Source organism: Ambystoma mexicanum, chromosome 2q, assembly GCF_040938575.1.
Source record: "Ambystoma mexicanum isolate Mex_15411 chromosome 2q, UKY_AmexF1_1, whole genome shotgun sequence".
Classification (NCBI taxonomy): Eukaryota; Metazoa; Chordata; class Amphibia; order Caudata; family Ambystomatidae; genus Ambystoma; species Ambystoma mexicanum.
Window position 1 is genome coordinate 941,991,833 of NC_090924.1, and position 20,872 is coordinate 942,012,704.

Genomic DNA, 20,872 nt, shown 5'->3' on the forward strand with positions numbered 1-20,872 from the left:
CAAACAATGACCCCTGCCGGCGATACCCCAATCTTCCCATGGGTGTGGGGTGTGAACCCGGCTGATGCCTACCCACACTGATTCACCTCTGGAAAAGACTAAATGATCACAATAAAACCCCAAACTACAGGCCGCTGGACACGACTTACAGCTTTTAGGAGACTGTGCACCATGACACATGGAACATTATAGGGACAATTTCAACGCACAATCACCCAAAGCTGGAAAGAGGAGGAAATGTATCTGACAGAATGTACCGGGGGTGAGAGGGGAAAGAGGGAGAGTTAAGTTGATGTTGTTTTGTATTGTTTTAAATGCCAATAAAAAGATTTAAAAACATAAAATAAAAAAACTCTTGGATCTTGACCTAAGAGGAATGACATTCACGCTGATGGCCCGAAAGTGTACGAGTTGTATTTTCCCCTTGTCTTTCTTCCCCCTCTTTTGAATGTGCAAGTAGCACTACATCTGTTGAAGTGCAGCATGGACATATCTGGCTCAGAAGAATGACATTCTCTGAAAACCTTTGAATCTAAAGTGCAATCCTAAGTCATGTTTCCAGTTCTAAGTGCTTAAGGAAGTTTGTAATTTCACAAAGCACTTTGTTGTTACAGGTCTTCCATTCCACCTATTCCATTTTGTCTTTTTCCTATGTTATCCTTTATTTACTTGTGACATATGTATGTACGTATGTATTCACTGTGTATTGGGCCACAGTGAATTTGCAAATCGGTTTATCACCATATGTGCCATCATCTTGCAGCATCCATCCAAGTTGTGACCAGCCTTCTTTAAGGCATATTGATCCTTGGATGTATATTTTATCATTGTGGTTCTTGGATTGAAATGGCCTTTTTGTTAAAATACCATGTTTATAGCTTAATTTTATGTAATGAATAGGGTATTTGAACTTGTGGGTGGATAAATTAAGTAAAATCCTGTTCCACGTACACAACACATTTGCTGAAGGCAAGGCTTATACATTTTTGATGTTCCATGATTTCTTGATTTCATACACATTTTAAAGTGAACCTTTTTCAAAAAGAAACCTTTTCAGGGAATATTAAAACTAAGACATCTCTGACTTTTTATGTAAGACATACTGAGTGAAAAAAAAGGGCGGACATATATCATGGCTTAGGTATGAAGATGAGGTATTTCATCTACTTTGATGTTTATGTACCCACATTAATAGGAATGTCTCATTGGGTTAGTCGATGTCGACAATGATGGTTGTGAAATAGTTTAAGAAATAAGACCTATCAATGTTGTTAATGTAATTGTGATTTAGAAAACAGTTTTTCAAAGACAAATTTGAGTTTGTGAAATGGGCAAAGCAACATAATGTTGTCTGCTGGTGAAAAAACATGCCTGTAATCATAATTGCAACACTGCTCGGAACTTTAAACCAGTCAATTCAAGAAGAACATAGATTTTAAATTTTCTGTACTATGCGGTTAATCATTCAATCAATCCTATTTTTTGTCAATAGTGGACAAACAACTGTGCTTTCAAGACACATATGCCTTCTACCAGTTCTCAGACGATGAATGTAATGAAGCTTTCTGTGAATTTGGAAGGGACAATGAATGGCAGAATGGAGTACGACTTTTACAGCAACTTGTACCAACCATCCCATCAAGTCCGAGCTTTTGTAGTCTGTAAGTATTTAAGAGCATCTCAAGTTAATAAATACATAATATGCATTTCTTAAACATTAACATATACAATGAAGAGTAAGTTGATGAGTTCATGGTTGAGTGGACTTCTTTGCCTCAAGCATCCTCTAAATCCCACAATGCCTCCCCAAGACCCTTTGAAAGCTAATTTATAATAAAAGCCATCCATGCTGCCCCTTTTAACAAGTGTATACTGCAGGTTATTCCCCATCACAAATCGTACCGAAGAGCTTATATCGGAGCTAAATCGATGGTCTGTAAACACCTAAGATCTTTCTAGAACCCAGTTGGTGAGCCAGTCACAAAAGCTGTTGCTGATGGAGAGTGAATGATAAGTGTCTGAGCCCAGAGATGAGGAAGACATACATCCTCCTTCAGCCTCGTTTGGGTCAGCAGTGCCAAGGATACATCTGGCTGCATCTGCCTGGCAGAGTGTGTTAAGCAACATCTAATTTAGATACATGTACAATATGGAATGTAACGTGATAATGTTGTGGTTGGTGGACCTAGAATGTGGGAAGGAGTTCATGGTTTCTGTTTGCACTCTTGTCTGTCCTTGTGCTGATTGTGTACCCTTAGAAAAATATATTTTATCCATGACCTAAAGAACAAATAATTATTCATTCTTGGGTGTTGGTGGTAAGTAAACCATTCTTAACAGAAGAAAGCTCACCAGAGGTTTCTGCTATTGCTTTGTCCATCTTTCTGGGCTTACCAGTGTTTCTGGAAATCACAATATTTCTACCTTATCACAAATATAGACGGCAAATGTATGGAGCATCCAGGGTTAATCTGTCTCAACCTGTTCACCATCCTATTGTACATTTGTGCGTTGGAATGCAAAATACACTGTTTCAAAAAAGAATTTAGTCTTCGATCTTTTTATCTCGTTAACTTTATCCTTTCTTTGTAAAAATGAATTGTGGCTCAGACAACATTATACTGTTACTGGGGATGTTCTTACCTCATGTCAATCTTCTTTCACATACACCTTGATTTTCAAGCACAGGGTGACGAGGGAGGAGCAATAGTTCTTATGGACACAAGTTTCTACAATCGACTGTGTATGACATTAGTGAATGACACACACACACCTATGTACCAATTGAACAAGATTCCCCAATCCTAATTGCTACACTCATCAAAGGAATTCTGGACAAGGCATTGGAGAATGGTTGGATAAACCCTAAAACCCAGATTTTCCTCACAAAAACATTTCCCATCACCCCTGTTTTTATAGGTTACCCAAAATGTATAGAAACACGACAAACCCACCATTCTGACCAATCGTTGCCGGGACGGACAGCATTTGCGTCCCGCTGGCCCTGTATGTGGATCAGGCACTGCAACCAATTATACAGAAGACAGAAACCATTCTGAGAGACACTACAATTTCCTCAACATTCTGAAAGAAATGGATATGTTACAACCAAATGACATACTGATATCGTTTGATGTCCAGAGCCTCTGTACCTTTATCCCTCATGAAGATGGTTTGGAATCCTTGGAATGGTCTCTACAGGAGGAAAATGTAGGGCAGCTAAAGTATTTATACTCGAACTGAATAAACTGATTTTGTATAACAACTTTTTCAGATACAATAGTCAATTCTATTTGCAAGTGTCAGGTACATCTATGGTGTCGTTTATGACCCCTGCATATGCAAATCTTTTTATGTACCATTTTTAAACCAATGTAGTTTTGAAACACAGACTATGGTTAACAAAACTAGCAGTCTGGAAATGCTACATTGTCGACATATTTGTCATTTGGAGAGGTCATCGCAGTGAGTTGGATGATTTTCTGACACATCTAAACTCTGCACACAAATGCATAAAATTCACAATGGAAGTCGGTACACCACAACTACACTTTATAGATGTTGAATTGGATCTCAAGGATGGAAACCTTATCAAAATATTTTCCATAAACGAACAGACATTAATAACTTCCTACATTAAGGACAATCTCCCATATTGCCAATTCTTGAGATTAAAGTTCATTATTTCAGATGAGGAGACACTAGAGGTGGAGAATGAGAAATTGACAAGCAAATACCTGCATAGAGGATACCCTGACAGTGTAGTTTTGAATTCACAGGCAAAAGTGCGTCTAAAGGCACGTGAAGAGCTTCTAAAGGCAAAAACAAAGACAAGTGATATCCCTTTCTTGTACACATTGAAGTACTCAAGTCAAAGTCACCACATAACATGACCTTGGAAACTCAAACAATTGGATGCACAGTTGAAGACGCTCTTCCGAAATCCGCAACGTATAGCCTACAAAAGAGGTAGACACTTTATAGATCAATTAGTCAAAGCAGAGAGATATTTTATTTTTAAACCTTTATTTAAGAAGTCAGCAGACATGTTACATTATAGTCAAACTGCACAGGCAAAGAAACAATGATACAATAGTATAAAAACTCAGGAGTGTAGCAGTACACAAGTATGCTGAATTTGAAATAGTATCGGACATAGTGGATTATCCAACAAATACATATACTAGGGGCTCGCTCCAACTGGTTCCTCATTGTCATTTGTCCGTAAAAGGTAATCTGAAAAAGGTCCCCAAATATCCTTCTGTCTGCATCAGGATATAACCATAGCAGTGTATCCCTCCTCCCTTCAATTAGTATATATTAATTCTTTGAGCCATTCTGTCCCTCCAGGAGCTGTTTTGGATTTCCATTATTTCAAAATAAATTTCTTAGCAATTATACAACCCAAAATAAAGAAACTACAAACCTTTACAGTGACCATTCCAATGTCTCACAGGAAATACTAAGGAGAGGGAGTACCAGAGATATTTGTACAATGTCATATGAAAGTTCTGCAACATCTTTTCAGAACCGAGTGATCATCGGGCAGTCCCAGAACAAATGAAAGGGATCCACACTTGTTCCACCACATTTCACGCATTCATTACTGACATTCGGTGCACATTTTGAGATGCCTGCAGGGTATAATGTAATTGATTCAATATTTTCATCTGTATTAAACTGGTCTTTACATTAAGGGAAACCTCTTTTGTCAAGCGACACTAGCGTAACTATTGATCATCTTGCATTTCAATATGTAGATCTTTTTCCCATTTTTTCCTAGCGCTATTGATGGATATCTGAGCAGCCTGACACATTTTGTAAAGTCTAGACACAAGCCTCTTCAGGATACCACTGAATACTACCATTTTGACAGTCTCGCAAATACCTGGCTCGAAGGAACGAAGGCCATCGGCGGTGAGCGGCAGCCCTCATCCTAAAGTATTGTAGTATCCTATTCAGGTTGTCTCCCAGTTTGGCTACGAAATCCTCAAGTGTAACAAACTTATCATCCTGGCAACAAATCGTGCAAGGTCATTGATTCCCCAGCATCCCAACTGTGCATCCCACATACTCCTAATGTCATTCTCATACGTTGGAGGAAGTCCTGGGCAATTCCACAATAGATCGGCAATATGGGGCTGTCAAAACTAATCTATTAAATAATCTTGACCATGAATTTACTGTCGTGTGCACCAGATGAAACTAACACAAATCTTTGTTTCGGTCAGCAAAGATAATCAATTTCAAATGTGATGATGCAGCACTGTATGATTCCAGCGCCTGCTGTATCGGGCACGGATCCATGGAATATCAATGGCCAGTGTACTGTGCTTGCGAGACAATATAATTGAGCTCAAAGTTGGGCACCGCTAGGCCCCTTTGATCAAATGGCTCAGCTATTCAGTCCCATTTCAGTCGAGGCACACCTGCCCCTACACATACTCTGTAGCCAAGGAGCAGAGTTAATTAAAGAATGCTTGTGCAGGCCATATAGAGATAAACTATACATAATACAGTAGTTTAGGGCCCACCACCATTTTAAGTAGGGAAAGCCTCCCATACAATGACATTGGCAGTTTAGCCCATAGTTGTAGTTTAATTGCCAGAGCATCAAGATAAGTCTCATGATTATCTGCAAATAAGGAATGATGTGAGCGAGAGATTAATATGGCCAAATATTTAAATCTATGTGGGACCCATCTAAATCTCAGCAAATCCACTGGCATAGGTGTGATATCAGTCAGTGGGAACAGTTCAGATTTTGCTTAATTTATTCGATAACCAGAATAGTGTGTGAATCTATGGATCCCCTCCATCATTGGGGCTATGTTTGGTCATGGCTACATAGTAGCATGTCGTGGGCATATGATGATATAACCTGTGGAGGGCTCGCTATAAGGATCCCACTATGACCATGCCTATCATGCTTTATTCATGCTAGGGGCTCTATCGTGAGGGCAAATAGTGATGGGCACAGTGGACATCCCTGTCTTGTACCACACTGCATTTAAGACGGATGATAGTATGTCATTGGTGCGCACTTAAGCAGTTGGATCGGTTTATAACAATCGTTTAAACTCTATGAAATGATCACCCAGTCGCATTTGACGTTGGAATGCCAAAAGGAACTTCCATGAGACAGAATCAAAGGCTTTTTCTGCATCCAGCGAGGTGTGACTGCCTTGGCCCTTTGATTTATCTGAGAGTTGATACAAAAGAGTTGGCGCAGGCTAAACGCAGCGGATCAATCCGGGATTGATCCAGACTGATCTGGATGAACTAGTGTTGACATATATGGTAACAGACAAGTTGATACCATTTTTGCAAAGATTTTGGTGTATGTAGTAATCAACGACAGCAGTCTATATGAGGCCATTTCAGATGCTGGTCTATTCAGCTTCAGCAACACTGTAATTACAGCTTTGCAGAGTGTTGGTGGTTATCGGCCGAACTGTAAGGATTCTTCCCAATCCTTTAATAATTTAGGTGCCAATATCTGTCAGATTTCCTTGTATAACTCAATACCTTTCCTATCCGCACCCAGGCTCTTCATGGACAACAAGGCCTTGACTGCACCAACCAGTTGATTTAGAATCGGTTGTGCCTCATCAGAAAGGCCCGGGAGAGAAACGCCCTCTAGATATTGGGCTAAAGCGTCATCTCTGCATGTATCTGTATTAGTATATAAGGCCTCATAGTATTGTCTGAATTTGTTCATGCATCGTTATCATCTGACCTGTTTGCCCTTTAATCCCTGTGATATGTTGTGTTCCTCTCTCACCCCGGATTACTTCAGCCAAAAAGCGAACTGGCCCATTTGCTTCCCCATATCTTCTTGCCTGAGCAGGTTGACTGATAAGATGAACTTCCCTATCTGCCAGCTCAGGGAACTTCAATAGATTTCCCTTAATGAGCCCCAATAGTGCTCCGTCATTTTAAATACCATAGTCATTTTCAAGTTATTTTAAGTGTACTTCAACCACTCATAATTCTCGTCTAATCTCTTTCAAGTTTCCAGTTGTCATAGAAATCATTTCCCCCCCTCAACCACACCTTAAACGTTTCCCATAGAGTAGAATAGAGAGGTACTGACCCTTCATTGCTTTGAAAAAAATCCTCAATCCTGTCTTGTAAAATTACCATCAAGTTTGTATCTAGTAGGAGCGAAGGGGATATCCTCCATAATGGACAGGGAACAATAGGGCGCTCCCATAGGATCAACATCAACACTGGTGAATGATCCAAAATGGTTCTTGGATGGATCACACAGTCACGTACCCGGGACATCCACCGGGCGGAGACCAACCAGTAATCAATCCTGGACTGTGAATCATAGACCGTCGAATAATAGGTGAACTCACGCACACTGGGGTTCCGGTCCCTCCAGACATCCACTAACTCCATCTGTGATATAATTTGATGAATCATCTGACCTGCACCAGACTGACTACGCTGAGTGTCTCTCGATTGGTCCAGTACACAGTCCAGAATCGTATTAGAGTTGCCTTCACAGACAATCGGGCAGCAATCCCTCTAATTAAAATCTCAGACATGCGCCCGTAAAAGTCAGGGTCATCAAGACTGGGGCCATATGTATTAATCAATAAAACATTTATACCATAGATCTTCCCCCACCATATCACATATCACCCCTGAGGGTCTATCAGTGTGTTTGTTCCTGAAGCACACCAAACGATGTATCATATTAGTATCCGGCGAGAGTACACCAGAATGTAAGAAACATTATGATTGGCTCTTGCCCGGTCATTAACCAGCCGGGAATCCGTCAGCCAGGATTCCACACTACTGTCCCCACTGGGGGGTGTGGCAGCCCATCAGCCAATGAGGAGACTCGAAGAAGGGCTATCCTCGCTCCAAGCCTCCACACGGCTGAGAGGCTGCCATCGCCCCGCCAGGGATTCAGGTATGTGTTTTTCTGTTTTCCTCCTATCATCCTCTCCACCCCACTTACCTTCTGATTTCTTCTTTTTGGAAGCGGACGCAGTGGGAACACTTCTGTTCCCACTGCGTCCGCTCCTGATGGCCGCCATGGAAAGGGAAAACAGACTGTTTTCCCTTTCCTGGCAGCCATTTCCTTGGACATTTTTTTTTCTGTTCCGAAACACTGCAGCATTTTGGAACATAAAAGAATGCTAGTACCCCGGTCTTGTGGACTGGGTTACTAATAGCAATATGCTCCTTGCCGCAGGGGCATTACTGAGTCTGGTAATGCCCCGGGGCCTTCGTTAAGGCCTATAACTATGGGCCCATAACTACCTGACTCGATAATGCCCCCGCGGCTCGGGGCATATTGCTTAAGTAAGCACTCCCCTGGTTTGTGATGAATAGTCATTATAGTTTCGCTGATCTCCCCAGCTGGGTGCAAATCCCTTATTGAGCACCCCCTGGATATGGGTTTCTTGCAGGATTACTATTTTGGGTCTATGGTGACTTAGATATGCAAGTACCTTCCTTAACTTAATAGGGTTATTAATTCCACGGACATTCCATGTCAAAAAAGAAACATGTTGACCCATATTTTCTTAATTTATTTCATACAGTAGTGATATCACATTCTCATATTCTTGCACACAGTTCTATTCTTATGTTTGTCAAACATGTCTGCTCATTTTCAAAACGTAACAACTCAACTTCATTCCCGTCCAAAACACCCAACTTTTGATTCCCATATTCATCACCATTCCCCACTCGATGAATGCCAACCAAACCTCCCTCATAACCATCCCCAACTTGATGATGTTCCCCAATAACAACTATAGAGATCTCCTTGGGAATAACCATAACGACCATATGACAGACCATGAAGAGAGTTACTGGCCCTAGTATACAACAGTGTTGTGCGCCACTACACAATTGTGTTGTAAGCAGACTCCAGCCATGGCTGGTGCAGCTCAGTCATCCACTTCATCATTGTACCCATCGTTTTGTGGCGAGGATTGCAATCGTGATTACGGTCTTGTTGGAGAAGAGGGATCGATGCTTCTTTATATGCGGTGGCCTCCAATGAATTCTCAAAGAAATGTGCACAACCTGCATATTGTATCCGCAGTTTGGCTGGGAACATAAGGGCATATAGAACATGTCTGGCTCGTAGGAAGTATTTAACTGAGTCATATGATTTCCGTAAAGCCTGTACATTACCAGCAAAATCTGGATAAATGTGAATATTGTGGACATCCGAAGGATAAGGTCTCTATCTCAGTAGTTAAGTAGCTTTGCAATGATTGTGCGAGGGTGAGCACCTGGCCTAGGCACAGGCACCAAAGCGTGATAAGCACCTTGTACCAGAAAATGTGGAGAGAATATCGCAGTACCAAACAGTATTTTCAATAATTCCTAAACAAATGTCTCCATAGGACCCTTACATGCTTCCTCGGGTACACCAACAATGCAAACATTATTTCAGCACAAGAGCAACTCAACATAATGACACTTACTCCAGATTTTGTTCACTTCCAACTTGAAATTTGTTATGTTGCAATCATGTCTACTGACCTTGTCTTCTGTCTCCCAGATCCTACTTTCTGTCTCAGTGATGCAGCAACTTTTTTTCCAATCTGGATTTTAATGAACCAATGGTTGCCATAATATCATCCAGTTTCACATTAACTGCCGTAAAGCCATTTTGCTTCGCCGCTAGCAAGTGATCATCACGGGCATCTCTTGAGGTCATACTAGTTTCTCCAATGGAAGCAGGGGTTTCAGGCCCAGAGGTTTTTTGCCGGGGTATTGGTTAATGAATCCATGGGTCACCATTTTTTCCCAGCTCCTTTTCACCACACCTGTTGCGGTCGTCAGTAGTAACCAATATTCTGGAGCACCGAGCAATCCGAGTATCTGGGCTTCAGGACCACTAGGGTTGGATGGGTGCATTTGAAATAAGTTAGTGGCTAGAGTAGCCTCTCAATACACTAGGCTATATACTTCCAGTCCAAAGTATGAACACAGATATGGATGTTGGGGATTCCGCCTAAAGTCGGCAGTAGTCGAAGAGACCAGTCACAGTAGGGTTCAGTATCGGTGTCTTCAACAGGGCAGGCAGCCACCATATGTGCACAGGTATGTCAATCCCTGCTCCCTGGTATTGGGTGTTTCAAGCTGCGAAAGGATATATAGACCATATGTTTGCCCCAAGTGTTATTCAGAGGACAATATAAGTCAGTTCCAATCAGTGTGCGTAGTAGTAGCTCCGTGTCCACACAACGCATATGCAGCATGCTCGAGAGGATTGGTCTCACTGAGTGTGCTTTTAGTGTTGTAGGCACACCGGCATAGGTCAGAAAACATCAAAGCATCAATCAGTCCTCCACCACAAACGACCAGCAGGACCTTGGAGCACCTGCAGAGCTACAGATCATCAGCACAAATATCATGGGTGCGCCATGCACATATAAAAATTCCAACGTTTCTTAAATGGATGTTGGGGGCAATCAAACCACAATGGGCAAGAAGTGACAAAGCAGCGCCACAAGGACGCAATCAATGATCATGAAGTGCAGTGTTGTACCCGAAAATATGCCCCAGTGCAGGATGGTACCTGAGCACCCTCTTTGCAATCCCGGTAGTTCCAAGAGAGTGCGGCGCCAGGTGATCAATCACGACACAGTAGCTCAAAGCAAACAGCTGTGGGCATTCATAAGAATGTTCCTTAGGAGCAAAGCACTGCACGGATACAATGAAACGTGGCAGGCAGTTACATACCGGACACAGTGTCCCGATTCACCAAAAGTGGTACCGATAGCATCACAGCAGGGCTTCCTCATCACGCAGGTTGCGCGGCTTGGCAAAGGGGTGCCCCAGCGACTGGAGAAATCAGTTGGCTTCAGTCCTCCCTCACTTCGCCACACACATCAATGGCTCGCTGCTCAATCAGCATGGAACAAATGTGAGAGAAACTCGGTTGTTAAGCTCTCCGTGCTGTCAGCTGCACACAGACACCAACAGCGCACGGATCTGGTGCGCACAAGAGGATCAACATTTAAAAAGTATTATGTTAGAGCAAGAGCTCCGACTCAAGCCGCCATCTTTCTTGCTCCTCAGCAGTGCCCCCCAAAGCAGAGAGTTCCAAGCTTGACCAACAGACTACATTCCAGAGCAAGAAGAGTGGCATGTTCCAATGTTTATATTGCAAAAACTGCAATAACATCACAAAAGGCAACTATGTGAGGCACCCACGTACGGGAGCTAAAATCAAGTTAAGAGACTTTGCAACATGTGATACAAGTTCGGTCATTTATTACCTTAGCAGTCCTTGTGGCCATCTCTATGTGGGACAAACAGCCAGAAGAATTAAGGAAAGATGTAATGAACACAAGAGCAACATTAGAATGGAAAATGTGTGCTCACCAGTAGTGAGACACTTCACGGAGCTAAGACACACTGTGGCCCAACTCAAATTTATGGTGTTGGAAGTGGTATACAAAGCCACTAGAGGTAGGGACTTAGCAATGTAACTTAACCAGAGAGAACTCAACTGGATAGACAAATTAGAAAGTCTCACAAGAGTTTCACTTAGGGTCATTCTTATAAACCCTTTACAAAAAACCTAAGGATAAGTTGTGTCACTTCCAATGAACGTAGTAAAATCATAATGACTATATCTGTTACATGTATTTGAATTCCTATCAGAGTGTAAGCATGATTTTTTCTCAGGTTACATTCAGCTGGGATGCCTCGACCAAGTTGCCTCCATCAACTAAGGGGAGGATCTCACCCTGTAGACTATATGCACACTCAATTGATAGATTGGCCACGCACACTGCGGATTTCGGCTACCATACAGCCATAATAGTGGTATTCAGCATAGTCATTAGCTACATCTGAATTACGAGGACATACTCTCCCCTAGCCATCTAGACAAGATGTACACAAAGGGTTGTATTCTATCCAGACCTCATTGATTCCCCTACAAAACAGAATCTACTGTGTTAGGGGTCCAATATACTATCTTTGGACACAGGTGGGGTTGAGAACAGTTCAACAGTTGACCGTGTCATTACGCACTTTGTTTACCAGTGACATCATCATGCTTTGTGTTGCAATGACGTCCCCTACTTAAATCGGCCATTGTTTAAAATTGCCGCGAGATATGGACAGGATAAAGAACTTGAGATTGGTGCTAACCACAGAGACTCAGGGAGTCTCGAGGATGACTTAGATTAATGTGACATGTTCTTGTCCTCTCTACAGGACCGGTTGGAATTCGCATATGTGAATCTACTGGGAGGCAGACAGCCAATGCCTTATATACAACCCTCACTCAATCCTTTTGGGAGAGGTAAGCCGGGTTCTAGAGTATTAGTTCTATATATTTTGCACACTTGACACTACTGCAACTCTTTCAGTACTTGTGACAATAAGTCAAGGGTTCATTGATCCTATAGGGAGATACAGTGCGAGGAACCAGATCCTTTGAAGTTCTAGAATTGTTTTAGGAAGCCACCAAAGTAATTAAGATATGTGGCAGGCTTCATCTTTTTGAAACATCGCTCCTGGGATGAAGTATTGGTGATACATAGGAGTGAGCAAATTTATTGTTCTCCTATAAGGGCAGTATATAGACAAGACAGCTGATCACACTGTTTAGAAGTGGGAAGTACACCACAGTTGGATAAAAGCACAGATGTACTCAAGATATCCCATTGGATGATCTACTTGAGAGATATACTAGGTGAATGGATTTAGAATGAGTCATGACAGGCCGATGATATACCACTGTTGGTGGTAACCTGTATTTTGAAATCCCAGATATAAACTAATATAGATTCTCTTTATTTTGTTATTATAGATCAGTAAGAAGATGCTATAAAGATTGACACAATGAATGTCTTGCTCCTGAGAAAGGGATGAAATCCCGAAATGCGTGGAGCTTTGATTTACAATTTATGATTCTTGCTTTGTACTTACTATCATTTTTGTATTGACCTTATATTGATTGTAACTGCACAATGAATGTGTAAATTGGCTTCTCTAAAATATGAACGTATCAACTGGTCAACAATACAGAATTAATTTTTAGCTGAATATTTGTTTAATGTCAGTGGACACCGATCCTTTCTATCTACAGGCTGGGGAGTTGGCATTTTGTTTGACACCAATGGTTGGCCATTACTCTCAGGACTTATTTTCCTATTTTCTTATCTTTGAACATCATTTAGTCTCCTACTCATATTTTATTAACTATTCTAATTATTTATCATCCTTGTGGCGCTTCGCTCACATTCTATGAAGGTTTTGGTTTTATGTAATTTCCAGTCATGTCTCTTCACATTCCTTTTTCATGGATGAGTATATTTATATTCATTTTTTCATCTGCACCTGCCTGTTATCCATTATGGCATTCATGCCCACTCAGGAGGCCGGCATGGCCGATAATGGCGCACTAGCCCGAGCTAAGGCAGCCTGAGCAAATATTACATATTGATCAATGATATGATCTTTTGCTACTTTTTTCCTTCTGACTCACATCTGTGGCGGAACTTTGGGTTTAATTTTGATCAAATATGGGGATGAGAATTGGAAAGGAGTGACACGGGCACTGTCACACTGTAAGTTCACAATTTCAGCTAAATGATATTCTTATATTTTCAGTTTATTCAAGGTGATTCAGCTTGAATAAACTGAAAATCTAAGAATATTTTCTTGCAATACACTATCGGAATATAATTTCCCTGAAATTGTGAGCATATAGTGTGACAGTGAGTGATTCACTCTTTTGCAATTCTCATCCACATTTTGACAATATGGAGGCTCTGGTTTGGGTGGGCCCGTGGAAGGGAGAACGCTGCATGTCCAACCTTAACTTTATCTTTGAAGGTGGTTAATTAGTGCACGGGTATACGTTTTCAAACCCATCCACTCGTACATACATCTTATTGCTTTGTCCTCTAATTTTGTTCCAACTGCTGATCATATTTTGAATTCTTATAATTTGTCTGTTCTGAGTGCCAAACAATAATCTACTTCTAGGCTTAATATACATTTTTCTGATGCAATTTTCTGCAGTTGTCTGCTTATGCCTAAATTAACCCTATTTGTCTCTATCGTTATCTCATGCTCTTTCTAGTTCCAATATCCATTTTATTGCTGAAGACATATTCTGTTGTTTCTGCTTCTTTGAAAAGACTATCCCTGTTTTTTCCTTAGATGCCAAATGGCAGACCTCCTCGGCTTTGGCTACCTGGCACAAGAAAGCTATTAGGAACTTGGCTTTGCCATGCTGAACGGAAATGGTTAAAAAATAAATACCCTGTGAATTTTAATTCTTTTTTTCACTTTACATGATATTTATTCCTTCAATTACAGATGCCAAAACCGACTATTTTAGCACTTTCATTTGGCTTGAGGGCTCTTGTCCTTGACAGTTTTTATCAACTCTTAATAAGCTGCTAATTTCTCCCTAGCTGATCCTTCTAACAATGTATTAATAAATCCAAATGAGAGAGCATATTATTAGATTCTCTCTCATCCAAAGCCCCTCTCTGAGTCTTGTGAATGCTTTCACTGAAATGTCTTCCATATCTTCTAAATGTGGGTCAGATTATTTCTCCTTTTCATCCAATGGCAGATCTCTTTGATCATTTATCAATATCATTCATCAAATCAATCTTTTGTTCTTTGTCTTGGTTCATGGTCAATCCTTTTATTTATTGAACATCTGTATGGTACCTATACAGCAAAACATGTTTCCAGGCACCACAAGACAAGAAGAGGGGCGGGGGAGTCCTGACTGAGGAGAAAACAACAATAACGGTCCTACTAGGCCTTGTGACAATAGGATTGTGCAAGTGCAGTATAAGAAGTGCAGGGGGAGGGTGCAGATCAGGGGAGGGATAGGATTGGGAGAAGGAGAGGGGAAGGAGGGAGAAGTGCAGGAGGAAGGGGGCCCTATCGGCTGGGCAAGTGCTAAGGGGAGCCCAGGAGGGAAAGTGCCAGGGGGAGCAACAGTGGAGGTCAACTAGTACGAGGACAGGGGTGGACCTGACTCAGTATGCTAGTCAGGGAAGGGTCCCCAAGGGCAAATCCTGTCAAAGGGTTGCAGGTGAAGACTGGTTGAAGGAGGGCCTGGCCGCAGTAAGACTCATGAGGGACACAGGCAACCAGTTGCTGTAGCCGGTGGAGACTTGCAATGGAGGGGGAGAGGGAAGTAGGAGGATCAAATGAAGATCTTGAGAAGCTTCTGGAACCTAAGCAGATTTAGCTCAAGTCATAAAGGGGCAGGGAGGCCGTTCCAGAGGTGGGCTCCTGCTGAAGAAAGAGATATACCCCACTCTCTGCTTGGTGAAATGTCTGATCTGCAGAGAGTTGGAGATAGAGGACCAAAGGACTCTAGCAGGGAGGTGTTTAGGGAAAGAGAGTTGGATATAGCAAGGTACCAGGTCCCAGAAAGTGTATGATGCAGTGGGTCTTGAATTTAATCCTCGCCACCACCACGGAACCAGTGGAGATATTTAGGACTGGAGAGATGTGGTTCCTGGGCTTGAGGCCAAGGATAAGTCTAGCAGTCCTGTTCTGGATTAGTTGAAGAAGGCGAAGGGAGGAATGAGGCAAATTAATGAAGTGGCTGCTGCACTTATCCAGCTTGGAGTAAACCAGAGCTCTCGGAGCTCTGGAGACATTGAGATTCTGGGGGAAGTTGAGGAAAGGGAGAATGCCGCTCAGGAGGTGAAGCTGAAAGTGAGCCGCCTTGGCAAGGTCAGTGATATGAGGTGAGAAGGAGAGAGCAGAGTTAAAGATGACATCCAAGTTTTTAGCCTCACACGAGGGTAAGGGGAGTGGTCCCAAGGAGGGCAGGCAGAGAGTAGGAGGAATGGAGGGGGCATGAGTCCCAATGAGAAGGATCTCAATCGTAATGATGTTAAGGAAGAGCTTGTTAGGAGCACAACATGCCTGAATAGCAGTCAGACAATCAGGAATGAGAGAGGAAGGAAGTACAGAAGAGGAGGGAAGCTTCAAGGAGAGCTGTGTGTCATCAGCATAACACTGGGAATGTGGAGAGAAGGTGGGAATCAAGCAAGTAGAGAGTGAAGTAGAGTAGAGAAAAGTACCCAGTTTCACTTGGGACGGCCGATTCGAAAGGAAAGAGGTCAGCCAATCCAGTGCCCAGTCCGTGATGCCCAGGGTATCATAGAGTCAATTTAGGAGGATGGAATGATTGACTGTGTCGAAGGCAGAGGGCAGATCGAGGAGGATGAAAACAGAAGGAAAGTTGAAATCAACGTTTGAGAGCAAGTCTTCACGGGTGTTCAGGAGACCGGTTTCTGTGCCTCTGGCTGCTCTGAAGCCAGACTGGTGATTGTGGAGAAAGCCAACAGATTCAGTTTGATGGATTAGTTGGGAGTTGAACAACTTCTCCAAGAGTTAGCCCAAGAAGAGGGGCGAGGAGATAGAGCAGTAGTTAGATGGGCAGCAAGTGTCAGCAGGTGGCTTTTTTAAGAGGGGGTGCACAAGGGAGTGATTGAGGGGTGAAGGGAAGGAGCCAGTGGCAAAAGAGTGGTTACAGAACTCAGCCAGCAAAGGGGTGAGAGTGGCAATGTTGTCCTTGTTAGTTCTCGAGGAGCAGGGAAGCACCTTTTGGAGGAGATTTTCATAGAGCAAACTGTCTTGGTGAACTCATCGGGTGCTATGGGTGAGTGGGAGGAGAGTAGGGGGAAGGAGGAGAGAAGAGGGCCAAGGGAGGCCTGTTTGCAGGCAGGGGAGGGAAGGGAGTAGAGGAGACAGAGGATAGGATGTCCTGAATTTTGGTTGTGAAATGGGCGTCCACAGCTGTGCAGAAGGCCTGGGAAGCAAGAGGAGAGGTGGAGACTGAAGTAGGATTGACAAGTTCCTTACAGATTTTGAAAAGTTCATCTGTGCTCTTTGTGACCCCAGAGATGAGGGCTTGAAAAAGGGCCTGTTTCTGGAGTGGATGGAGAGTCTATATTTTCTTTGGAGCAGGCGACAGGTTCATTTGTCAGGGGATATGCTAGAAGCCAGCCACTTCCCTATCATACCAATTATTGCACTTAGAAGCAGGCTTCATGTGGATCCTCATGGCAGGTGCAAGAGTGTCAAGGATGTTAGAGATGGAGAGGTGAAGGTAAGCAAGGGTTGAGTCAGTGTGAGAGTCAATTGCCTTAGTGGTGTCGAGGGGGGTGCGAATGAAGGAGGTGGCAAAGGCAGCTACTGACACTTGTTTCATCAGACGAATGATGGAGAAAGAGGCTGGAAGTGTGGGCAACGGCTTAGCCGGGGAGCCAGGGAGCTCCAGATGTAGGGACATGAGAGCATGGTCAGACCAGGAGAGAGGGGTAGTGAGAGAGTTAGAGAAGGTGATATCAGCTGAGATGAGTGCATCCAAGGTGTGCCCCGCTGAGTGGATTGGACCAGAGGGAAGGATGGTGATGGAATGAGAGTCACAGATGTTGCAAAAGAGTAAAGTGACTGCATCAGGAGAGTCAAGATGAACATTGAAGTCTCAGAGGAGGAGAAATTTAGAGCTGGAGATCAGAAGAGAAGAGGCAAGATCACCCCACTCTGAAAGGAAGAGGGTGATTGGTTCAGGGGTCCTGTAGATGGTAGCGAGAGTTAGCAAGAGGGTAGGAGAGATGCAAATCTTGCAAACAAGACATTCAAATGAAGATTAGGATTGAGTGGGCATTATGGAAGCAGGGACCCATTCAGGAAAGACAAGGGTCACTCTGCCTCCAGAACAGTTACACCTGGGCTTGTAGGGAATCTTGTAGCCCTCAGGAAGGAGAGTGTCAAAAGCAGTGACACAGCTGGCATTAAACCATGTCTCAGTGAGAAGACATCAATCACAAAGTGTTCAAGAAGATGACAGATGCCAGAGCAGTGTTTGACAGCAGAGCAAGAATTGAGGGTGGTAAGGTGAAGCTGTTTGCCACCTTTTAAGATCTTCCAAGGCAGGGTACTGGGGAGAGGTACACCCATCGGTTGGGGCGAAGAGGCCAGAGGGCTGGCAGATGGAGGGGTGGCAGGATAGGGGGGAATTTAATGAGAGACTGAAGATGCCTGTCAAGAAGGAGGAGGTTGTGCTGAGAGCCCTGGGCCATGATGGTGCCATTCTGGTAGACATTAATGATGCACCTATCTTATGGGAAGTTTGCCAAGATAACTTCTACTTGCTCACATGAGGGGTATTTTTAGGGTACCCCATCTCCAGGTCCAATGGAGGGGTAGTTTTCCCCTCTGCCACCTTCGCAGTGGCAGGTGTGGTAGATAGTTTGATAGTTTTGGGGCTACTCTTATTCTCAGTGGTTTTCTGGATCTCATAAATCCTTCTTGTGGCTTGCTCCATGACCCAATCCAGTGTCCTGTGCTTATGGAAGTCACGCACCAATTGAGTAATTATATATTTGGGAAGCGCATGGAAATAGGTGGTCACAAATTCTGGACTTTTTACATTCACTCACCTGGAAGTCTGCGCAAATGCATGTTTCAATTCCTGGACAAACTCCCTAGGCACCTGATCTTCCCCATACTGCAGGTTTTAAGCAGCCTTACGGGCCTCTTGTGGGTACCTGTGGGTGGAAAAGTGTTTCAAAATGGCTGACTTATTGGTTGTCCATCTTGAATGACTTTGATCCTCCAGTCCAGCAAAGAAACGAGAGTATGGAGGTGAAAATGTCAATTTTACAAATTCAATGCAATGTATTTTATTATTCATCTCAAATGATGTCCTCCTTTGTTCATAAAGTTGTAAGTGCTCCCATACTGAATACTTTGCATTCTTGAGGTATGGGGTCAAAAAGCTCTTTATGGCTTTGATTTGCCTGATTGTGTCTTTTACAAAACCCTTTCTTTGTTTGGCTGACTTTTTGCGCCTTTGCACTTAAGTCCATTTTCCATCTGACTCAGAGCTTATATTGGAACTGCATTCCCTGTCCTATAAGCACTCCCTAGCTTTTGAGATTGGGAAGATCTCCCAGAATAACAAGGCCTTGACTCCTCTCTCCTGGACCGCCATGCTCTCTCAGGGTCATATCCCCTGTAATCACCTTTTGGTGCAGAATGGTACTCAGTCTCTTCCTCAGATGGACTCAAGAGTGTAATCTCCCTCCTTCCATGTAAGCTAGGGAGCCCCCCCTTCGCCTGAATGTAGGGAGTTTTTGAGAATGCCCTTCCTAGGCTGAATTTTCTTTTCCTGTCTCTCAGTGAAGTGGGCTATACAGTCTTTTTGTAGTTTCATTTTCTAAAAATCCAACTTCCCAATTCTTTCATCGTAAGAGTCTTCCTGATCAGAAATTTGCCAATTTTTGGTCTCCCAAGACACACTGGACGGCCACCTTCCTTTCTGTTTGATGGAGATGGATACTCATGTATATAAAAAAAACTACTGGCCTTCTGGATCTGTTTGGCTAGGTCTAGAGAGGCCCAGCAGCCTCATGTTTCCCTGTTCTTCATAAGTGGTAGACATTAGGTCTGTTGGAGTTTGCACATGGAAGATTGTGAAAATTGGTCTGAGGTGACTGCTGGCAGGTACATCTCTTTTTCATCAAAAGGACCTGTCCTATATTCTGATTGGTCAAGGTACCTCATAGCCTATTTGTATTTTCGTTTTTCAGTCCTAATGTCTTGGATACATTCAGAGAGTTGACATTTTTATTCTGACACCAAGGCCTGGTTGGCATCAAGCACACTGCCCACGGCGGATTTACGTTAAAAGAACGCATCCCAAAAGATAGAATTACTGAATTATGGAGCCCACTTGCCTGCACTTTGTAATTCGATCTTTTGGGTTTTTGGCTGTTTGTCCCCCTCACTGCCTTTGTGTATGTGGGAGACACCCCTGCAAACCCTGCAGCCCATAATATCAAACTGGGGGACACCACCGCAACCCTGTTCTGTATTATGGGCTTCTATCTAATCTACTATGCCAAATACACACTAAACATGCATTCAGCATTTTAGATTCTATCTTTTCGTCCATGCCGCTAGCCAGTCTTTTATTTTCTGTGCTTCATCCTGGAGGGCCTCATATTCTCTCTGAGAATATTGTGAGATATGCACATATTTTTCTTTTAAGATGTTAATTATCTCTTTCTGAGCGTTTCAACGATGCACTGTCATTTTCTTCTTGCCCCAAACACTCTGAAAGATGTGGATTTTGTTACTTAATGTTGATAAATTCATGAGAACTTGACAGATCCTTTCCTACTTCAACTGATTTACCTCCTGGTTCAGGAGGTATTTTTCCTTCATCAGTTGCCTATTTTGCTTTTTCAGACTGCCTATATCTTGGTGTGTCTGATCAAATTTGCCATGGGAATCAATCCCTTTTATAATCAACTGACTATTTTTAGTTTTCGGTTACTTTATGGTTTGTTTAAAAGCTACACTTTCATCTAACAACATCCTACTGTAAGTAGTTTGATCTTTTGTCTTGGCTTGGAGTGTGCTCACATCCGCCATACATTGCCTATGTGCATCTTGCAGTGCTGAGAGTTGCATTCCCAGCTCAGTGCTGGACTGCAAATGGGTTTCTCTTGCATCTTTGAGTTGTTGAATGCACCCTTCATATTTTAGCTCAGCAATGTGACTGTTTTGTAATTGTTCTTTGTCTGTAATGATGTCTGCGTCTCTTCTAGGTCCCCAGTTTTAGCCAGCAAACTGGCGTCTTTATTTTGCAATCACTCTTTAGCTAATTGTAAATGAAAGTATAAATAAACAGTGAGCTGTGCCATTTGAATCTACTCTTCCTTAATATGTTGGGTCATGTAGAATTGTTCTAACATTTTGTGTAACAGACCTCTATCCAGCCAAATATCAGTGGTTATTGATCTAACTTCCTGAATAATTCGGACCTGCCTGGTGCCAGCGTTCATCTCTGCCCATTCACCCAGAACAA

The 20,872-nt window shown here is 42.8% G+C and overlaps 1 protein-coding gene across 3 annotated transcripts in view; it reads left to right on the forward strand.

Moving 5' to 3' along the window:
- RAPGEF5 (Rap guanine nucleotide exchange factor 5) overlaps nucleotides 1–20,872 on the forward strand; it is a 1,543,629-nt gene that overhangs the window by 611,885 nt on the left and 910,872 nt on the right. For all 3 annotated transcript variants that reach the window (XM_069648248.1, XM_069648249.1, XM_069648250.1), the window contains one exon: nucleotides 1,493–1,661. In XM_069648248.1, coding sequence (XP_069504349.1) covers nucleotides 1,493–1,661 — 169 coding nt within the window. The remainder of the gene's footprint in view (nucleotides 1–1,492; nucleotides 1,662–20,872) is intronic.